We start from the raw sequence: 8,519 nt of genomic DNA, 5'->3' as shown, positions 1-8,519 counted from the left end.
AAGGCAAAACACCGCAAACCTCTAATTCTATAACTAGCCAAAATATCAACCATATTAGAGGGTAGAGGCATTTTCAAAGATCCAAGATCTCAAAAAATATACCTGCCATGCTCCTTCATTCAGGAAGCTGCTAGAGATGCACAGAGTAACAAAATAATGAAGAAACAAAATAAAGAATGAGGAAAATGCGAGAAACAAGAAATAGGAGAAAGGCGAAAGGCATCCCTGGATGAAACTGAGCGAGGCCTAGCAACCAAGCAGCCCAGATTAGAGTAGGTCAGAAGGAACCAAGGAAGACTTCATCAAGAACATGCCATTGACAGAGTACCTCATGGGACTAAGTGTGGATTTAGACAACTGACAGAGATTTGGGGTTGAATTAGTAGCAAGTACACAGAAAACTAAGCAAATAAGAGATTAAAGAAAAATATAAAATTATAAATTCTGAATGTTGAGCAAGTTAACTGTATTAAGAGGATGAGAAGGACATGTAGATAAAGTGGTGACAAATTATAAAAGAACTAAAGTTCAACTTTCACAGTGTGAAATCAATACTTTGGTTGGTTGGTTGGTTGGTTTTTTTCTTGAGGCGGGCATCTCATTCTTTCACCCAGGCTGGAGTGCAGTGGCACAATCTTGGCTCACTGCACCTTCGACCTCCCAGGCTCAAACAATCCTCCCACCTCAGCCTCCCAAGTAGCTGGCACTACAGGCATGCACCACCATGCCCAGCTAGTTTTTTGTATTTTTAGTAGAGATGGGGTTTCACCATGTTGGCCAGGCTGATCTCGAACTCCTGACCTCAAGTGATCTGCCCGCCTCGGTCTCCCAAAGTGCTGGAATTACAGGCATGAGCCACCGCACCCAGCCTCTAATAATAGTTCTGAAAAGAAATACAAGAAAGCGATATAGGCATGTTATCTGAAAATAGGAAGGTAAAAAGCAAAATAATCAGGGTTGAACATGGTTGGTTCTGGGTGGAAAAATAAAGGGAAGAAGGGGTCTGCCATTTTCTCTAGCAAACTTTGTAAAACTATATCTAAGCCTGAAGTGTGCGTAATATGTAACTTTTATTTTAAAAGAAACATTCTAAATCTGGATAAATAAAAGGTATTTACCAGGCCCATGATAATGATTGTCCTTATCGCCTAGCATTGAGTATTGGTTCCGCTGCATGGATGTGGATGGAGATGGTATACTCTCCATGTATGAGCTGGAGTACTTCTATGAGGAGCAGTGTGAGCGGATGGAAGCCATGGGAATTGAGCCCTTGCCATTCCATGATTTGCTGTGCCAGATGCTTGACCTAGTGAAGCCAGCTGTTGATGGTGAGACCAAGCAATGGGACATTTGCACTGTTCACCTGTGTATCAGAGTGGGGCACAGAATCCTAGATTGTCCTAAATTGTTTAACATATCAGAGTCTTGATAGAAGACTTCCCAGTACAGAAGTGTTTAAAGTTGCTCCTTGACTATTAGTGTAGCAACTTTTTTTTTTTTTTGAGCTGCGGTGTCGCTTTGTCTGCCAGGCTGGAGTACAATGGCGTAGTCTCGGCTCACTACAACCTCCACCTCCTTGATTCAAGCGATCCTCCTGCCTCAGCCTCCCAAGTAGCTGGGGTTGTAGGCGACCACCACCACGCCCAGCTATTTTTGTATTTTTAGTAGAGATGGGGTTATACCATGTTGGCCGGGCTGGTCTCAAACTCCTGACCTCAGGTGATCCACCCACCTTGGTCTCCCAAAGTGCTGGGGTTACGGGCATGAGCCACCATGCCCAGTCTTGGTGTAGCAATTGATGGCAAGTCTACTATTTAAGAAACAGAATTTTACACCAGGCACAGTGGTGTGTGCCTATAGTCCTGGCTGCTAAGGAGGCTGAGGTAGGAGTATTGCATTATGATTGTTCCTGTGAGTAACTATTGCACTCCAGCCTGGGCAACACAGTGAGACTCTATCTCTTTTTTAAAAAGAAAATGAAAGCAGGGTTTGGGGGATGAAAGAAGATTTTTCCTTAGACACAGAAAGCACATGAGGAGAGATGGGGAAGGACTGCTTGATGGACAGAATTTCCTTTTGGGGTGATATTATTACAGAACTAGATAGTGGTAATGGTGGTGCAACATTGTGAGTGTACTAAAAGCCACTGAATTGTGCACTTTAAAATTATTTAAACGGTGAACTTTGTTAGTGAATTTTACCTCAATTTAAAAAAAAAGATGGGTTTGAGAAATTGATACTCTTGAAAAAAGAAATGGGATTTAAATTTTTTTTATTCTGAAAATAGGACTTTTATAATAAACATATACCTACACTTTTAGATGTCAGTGAAAGTTTTTTTCTCTTGCCAAAACAGCTCTTCATGAGATTTACCAGATTTGTTTATTTTTATGTAGGCAAAATAACTCTAAGAGATCTGAAGAGGTGCAGAATGGCTCACATCTTCTACGACACTTTCTTTAATCTGGAGAAATACTTAGACCATGAACAGAGAGATCCCTTTGCGGTCCAGAAGGTACCAGTATAATTTTAACTTTTATTTGAGGGCTGCAGTATCAGGGGCTATGTGTGCTACATATTAAAATGGTCTCTGCATGCTGGAATTTCAGTAAAGAGGTAATATTTATAGCATTTCATTAAAGAGTGAAAAGAGACAATAAAGGACCTGTAGAGCACATGTCTCTCCACAGCTGATCATTAGGTCTAGGTAACCTGCATCTGCGTAAGCACTTTCCACTGAGCAGACTCTATAGCTCGTCTACTGATACACACACTGGAAACTAGTTACAAAAGAGTAGTTTTGAAAAAAAAAATTTTCCTTCTAACTTTTAAAAATATATCAATAGGCACATCTGTATTGGAAACTATATTGGCCTTGATTCAGTTGTACCATTCATTTCCAGGATTCCATGGTAATTAGCTTTCCCTATCATGGTGAAAACTAAAGTTCTCCATGATAGAAAACCTTCAAATAATATAACGCTTTTTCACGTTAATGATTGCTATACATGGCTATCAGTTTTGAATGCATTCTACATCTGAATAAAGATGAATACCCTTCCCCAGACACACAAACCTGTGAACCCTCAGAAAACCCTATACATACTGTCCATGTTAAAAATAAAAACAATGTCACCCCTTGTTCTTACCATTCCTCTAAGAAGTAAAAATGATGTTAAGAACAGACTGTTGCAGTTGTGTACAATAAACTATAAGAAGCTTTTGCAGTCTTTTTTTGTCTACATGTTCCATAACTGTTTGAGTTATGGAATAGTAATAAGAATATGATCATCTTCTAAATAAGATAAATAAGAATTTATCGCCTTCCAGAAACAAATATTCTGCAGCTGATCTCAGCATATCAAGTTGCGTTATTGCTGGTTTAAAGTCTGTTATATTTCATTGAATTTAACATGCTCCATAATTTTATATTTGTTTCTTTCTTTGTATGTGTGTGTGTGTGTGTGTGTGTGTGCATGTGTGTGTGTGTGTGTGAGATGGAGTTCCACTCTTGTTACCCAGGCTGGAGTGCAATGGTGTGATGTCAGCTCACCACAGCCTCCGCCTCCCGGATTCAAGTGATTCTCCTGCCTCAATCTCTCGAGTACTGGGATTATAGGCATGCACCACCACACCCAGCTAATTTTGAATCTTTAGTAGAGACAAGATTTCTCCATATTGGTCAGGCTGGTCTCGAACTCCCCACCTTGGGTGATCTGCGCACCTCGGCCTCCCAAAGTGCTGGGATTACAGGCATGAGCCGCTGTGCCCAGCCTATTTTATATTTCTCTAAGCAAAAACAAAACCCCAGACATTGCCAGTTGTAAGCCTATAATGCATTGCAATTTCATAAATGTTAGAAAGATAGAGATGGGTCTTAAAATGAATTAAATATAGTAATTAATAGTGGTCATTGTTTAGGAACTTGACATTATTCTTGGCATAACTAACTGTAGACCCTAGGGCAATACTGACTCATGTTCAGCTTGGAAAGACATTTTATCTGAAACATAAAATTTCAAGAAAATTCACAAAAGTGTGTGGTCTTTTCCCTCTTTACTTATTTTCTGTGTGTTACCATTTTTACTCTAAAAATTTTACCTTTAAATTTTACTTTTCTTTATAAATGGTATAATTATTGATATTTGTTCTGATCTACAAAGAACATTATCAGTCAGAAAGTGCTTAATAAATTCTGGGCACTGCATTGAAGAGATACTGGATATTTGGAGATGGCAGAGATACAAGAGCAAAAGGTGTCAACCAAAGTATCTACATTAGAAAAAAGGAAGTGATACGGAGAGAAGGACTGTTTCCAGGAAGATATCACAGACAACATGGTATCTGAGTTGGCTTTTAAAGAACAAAAATTTGCCAGCGAATGGGGGCTTGGGGAAGGTACATTTCAGGCGGGCCTGTGGCAAAACACAAGTCACTCCAGGTGACTGCTGTGCAAAGTGCCAGAGGAGAGGGGACCAGAGAAGTGTCTCTGATTACAAGGCTAAAGAATCTAGACTTACCAGGTGCTATGGCTTGTGCTTGTAATCCCAGCTACTTAGGAAGCTAAGATAGGAGGATCACTTGAGGCCAGGGGTTCGAGACCAGCCTGGGCAACATAGTGAGACCCTGTGTCTACAAAAAAACTTTAAAATTAGCAAGGCATGGTGGCATGCCTGCAGTCTCAGCTACTTAGTAGGTGGAATGCCTGTAGTCTGAGCTACTCAGTAGGCTGAGGTAGGAGAATCACTTCAGCCCAGATTTTGAGGCTGGCAGTAAGCTATTATTGTACCACTGCACTCCAGACTGGGCAACAGAGTGGGACCCTGTCTCTTTAAAAAAAGAGTTGGAATCAGCCAGGCACGGTGGCTCACGCCTGTAATCCCAGCACTTTGGGAGGCTGAGGCAGGCAGATCGCCTGAGATCAGGAGGTCGAGACCAGCCTGGCCAACATGGCAAAACCCTGTCTCTACAAAATACAAAAATTAGCTGGACGTGGTGGCACTTGCCTGTAGTCCCAGCTACTCAGGAGCCTGAGGCTGATCTCCAGACATTGCTTGAACCCAGGAGACAGAGGCTGCAGTGAGCTGAGATCGTGCCACTGTACTCCAGCCTAGGTGACAGAATGAGACTCCATCTCAAAAAAAAAAAAAAGAAAAAAATGGAATCTATACCTAAAAAACCTAGCTTCTAAACAGTTAAATTTTGCCATTTGAGGTGTATAAAATTACCGTAGGACCTCTTTTAAACCTGTTGAAATGAAACATTTCAGGTAGGATTTTTTCACAGTATACATTTGTGTGATGATCTATCTCCAATTCCTTGTCTTTGATTATTTTTGTTTCTTGTGGCTGTCTTCTTTCCAATCAGGATGTTGAGAACGAGGGGCCTGAGCCCTCAGACTGGGACCGGTTTGCCGCTGAGGAGTATGAGACTCTTGTTGCAGAGGAATCTGCCCAAGCACAATTCCAGGAAGGGTGAGTGAGATTCCCTGTGTCTTGTAGAACTTTTTAACAGGAATGCGCATGTCCAGAGTATTCAAACCCCCTTACAAAATCCTTTTCTATTTTTTCCATTTTTGAATAGCATAAAAATGTGATTTAACCAACTTTAGTTAAATGATTACTTTTTCCAGCAATCTTCACTCATTTCCTGATAGTCTTCTCATGTCCATTTCCTTTAACAAGTCTCATCTTTCACTGGAAACCAAGATCAGTGAACAATCAAACTGCTATTTTGCTGATATTGATAAACCCTGTACATAAAGGAGGAAGCTAAAAGAACTAAAGCTGTGGCCGGGCACGGTGGCTCATGCCTGTAATCCCAGCACTTTGGGAGGCCAAGGCGGGCGGATAACCGGAGGTCGGGAGTTTGAAACCAGCCTGACCAACATGGAGAAACCCTGTCTCTACTAAAAATACAAAATATTAGCGAGGTGTGGTGGAGCAAGCCTGTAATCCCAGCTACTTGGAAGGCTGAGGCAGGAGAATCGCTTTAACCTGGGAGGCAGAGGTTGCAGTGAGCCGAGATTGTGCCATTGCACTCCAGCTTGGGCAACAAGAGCAAAACTCCGTCTCCAAAAAAAAAAACTAAACTAAAGCTCCTTCAATAATAAAGATGATCATGTTTAGAACAAATTATTATACATGGTTTTGTGCAGGAAGTAACTTCTACATGTATTTCTACTAGTCAGAGCATAATTCCATAAAGGGACCATGTTAAGAAATTTAATTATCCAAGAATTTGACTCCTTGGATCATTTCAGCAACTTTAAAATTCGCTGGTTTTTTCCATCATCTTCTAATTCTTCCTTATTAAGTCACAGCTTCTGTAAAGGCCTCAATTAATCTTTCTCATTAATGTAGTGTACTTTTTGAACAGGCACTATTCATATGATATAATATTCAAAGAAACAAAAGAAATAGTAAGAAGTTTCCTCCTACCCAGTTCTCCTCCCCAGAAGCAACAAGTGTCATCATGTTCTTGCTTACCCTTCCAAAGAGCCTCTCTCTCCATCTATCTAAGTATATATAGAAAGATAGATGAATTCTTTTTTTTTTTTTTTTGAGACAGTGTCTCAAATGTGGTCTCTGATGTGGTCCATTCAGGTCAGCCTCCTAAGGCATAGAGATCGGGGAAGAGCAGGTTTAGAGGGATAAACAGAAACTATCCAGCCCCACAGATAAAGTCAAATAGTCCTCAATATAGATTGTACTATCTTATACCTCTACCATTAAATATTAGCTTTTTTGAGGGTGCTGAACCAAGCCATCACCAAAGCACTTTCTTTCATTGAGAGATTTCTTTAACCTGCTTAGCCACACTAGGATTTCGCCACATTTTTATGGTGATGAACTGGAAACCCTTAAAATCATTCATTGTGCACTCAGTATCTTAAGCCTGACTGCATGAGAATGTAGAGAAATGGATTCACAAGCATGATTTAAAGGTTTTTTTGGCATTGAGCTTCCATACTAGGAATTATGGTTAGCGTACCAATCTTAAGAGGCAACATTGCTGCAGTTAAGAATATGTGTGGATTAGACAGGCGCAGTCACTCATGCCTGTAATCCCAGCACTTTGGGAGACTGAGGCAAAGAGATTGCTTGAGCCTAGGAGTTTGAGACCAGCCTGGGCAATGTGATGAAACCCCATCTCTACAAAAAATACAAAAATTAGCCTGGTGTAGTGGTGTGTGCCTGTAGTCCCAGCTACTCAGGAGGCTGAGGTGGGAGGATCACTTGAGCATGGGAGGCAGAGGCTGCAGTGAGCTGAGATTGCACAGCTGCACTCCAGCCTGGCAGACAGAGCTAGACCCTGACACACACACACACACACACACACACACACACACACCCCCAAGTGTGGATGTTTATAATAGTGAAAATTTGGAGGCAATTTAGGTATCTAATGGGAAGATTAATAAAATTATACTGCATGTACTCAGTACAGTTCCATTAAGCATTAAAATCATTTTGTGGATGTGTACTTCTGGACTTTAATTAGGAAAAACTGGGGATGAGGAAGAAGACTATGAAAGATCAAGTAAAATGTAATAGAAAAGAACAAAAAAAGTATCCAAAAGAAAATTAGGTATATGTAAGGAGAGCAAATGGGATCTTATTTATGTATTTTAGACAAAAGAATATATAAAATAGCAAAATATAGTAAAAGACAATATAAAAGCTTTTTTGAAATAAAACCTGAATAGGAAAGGTCAGAAATCACACCATATCCAGGAAATACTGATAATGAATAGTGATGGACCCCAGATTTGCATTGTGAATTTACTAGAACTCAAGGATGAATAAAGATTTATCACTGGGTTTTTTTTCTTTTTTTCCAATTTCAAAAATTCAAGTCACCAGACAACTGGTTAAAAAAAAATCAGCATGCCTCCATAAAATTGAATACTGAAAGACCATGAAACAGTGTTTGCAACTTCCTCACAGAAAGAAACTCTATATCCAAGAATTTTATACCAAGCCAAGATGGTATTCAAGCATAAAGACACAGATAGATATTGTCAAACATATGAGAACTAGAGATTATATAATACCCAGGAGCTCTTCCTTAAAAAGTACATAGTCTTAAAACCAAGAGACAAGCCAAAATAAAAGGCTCAGAAATGAGCAGCCATGGTAGAAAAGAAATAATAGTGAGCATTCAATCCATTTAAATGTAGAAATGAGGCTAAACAACTAAGGACATTAAAAGAGAGCAGAACATAATATTCCATAAAAAAAAAAATAGTGTAACTGAAGATGTAAAAAGGAGGAAGTAAATATATGTGTAAGTTTCATTAGCAGGGTCTCAACAGATGGTCTCAAAAGCTGATAAGTTAGGGGTTTAAGAAAATTAAACTGTTACAAAACTAAAGCCAGACTAAATATTCTAATTAAATCAGAAAACATGTACACACAAAACAAAAACACAAGGCCGGGCGCGGTGGCTCAAGCCTGTAATCCCAGCACTTTGGGAGGCCGAGATGGGCGGATCACGAGGTCAGGAGATCGAGACCA

At 40.0% G+C, this 8,519-nt stretch overlaps 1 protein-coding gene across 2 annotated transcripts in view; it reads left to right on the top strand.

Annotated features, from left to right (window-relative positions):
* PPP2R3A (protein phosphatase 2, regulatory subunit B'', alpha) overlaps window positions 1-8,519 on the top strand; it is a 168,010-nt gene that overhangs the window by 109,971 nt on the left and 49,520 nt on the right. For both annotated transcript variants that reach the window (XM_011958174.1, XM_011958176.1), the window contains exons 10-12: window positions 1,153-1,328; window positions 2,397-2,515; window positions 5,368-5,474. In XM_011958174.1, coding sequence (XP_011813564.1) covers window positions 1,153-1,328; window positions 2,397-2,515; window positions 5,368-5,474 — 402 coding nt within the window. The remainder of the gene's footprint in view (window positions 1-1,152; window positions 1,329-2,396; window positions 2,516-5,367; window positions 5,475-8,519) is intronic.

The sequence above is a fragment of the Colobus angolensis genome, unplaced genomic scaffold (genome assembly GCF_000951035.1).
Source record: "Colobus angolensis palliatus isolate OR3802 unplaced genomic scaffold, Cang.pa_1.0 Scaffold46, whole genome shotgun sequence".
NCBI classification, from domain to species: Eukaryota; Metazoa; Chordata; class Mammalia; order Primates; family Cercopithecidae; genus Colobus; species Colobus angolensis.
Note: the sequence above shows the minus strand (reverse complement) of the source record. Positions and strands in the feature narration are given on the sequence as shown.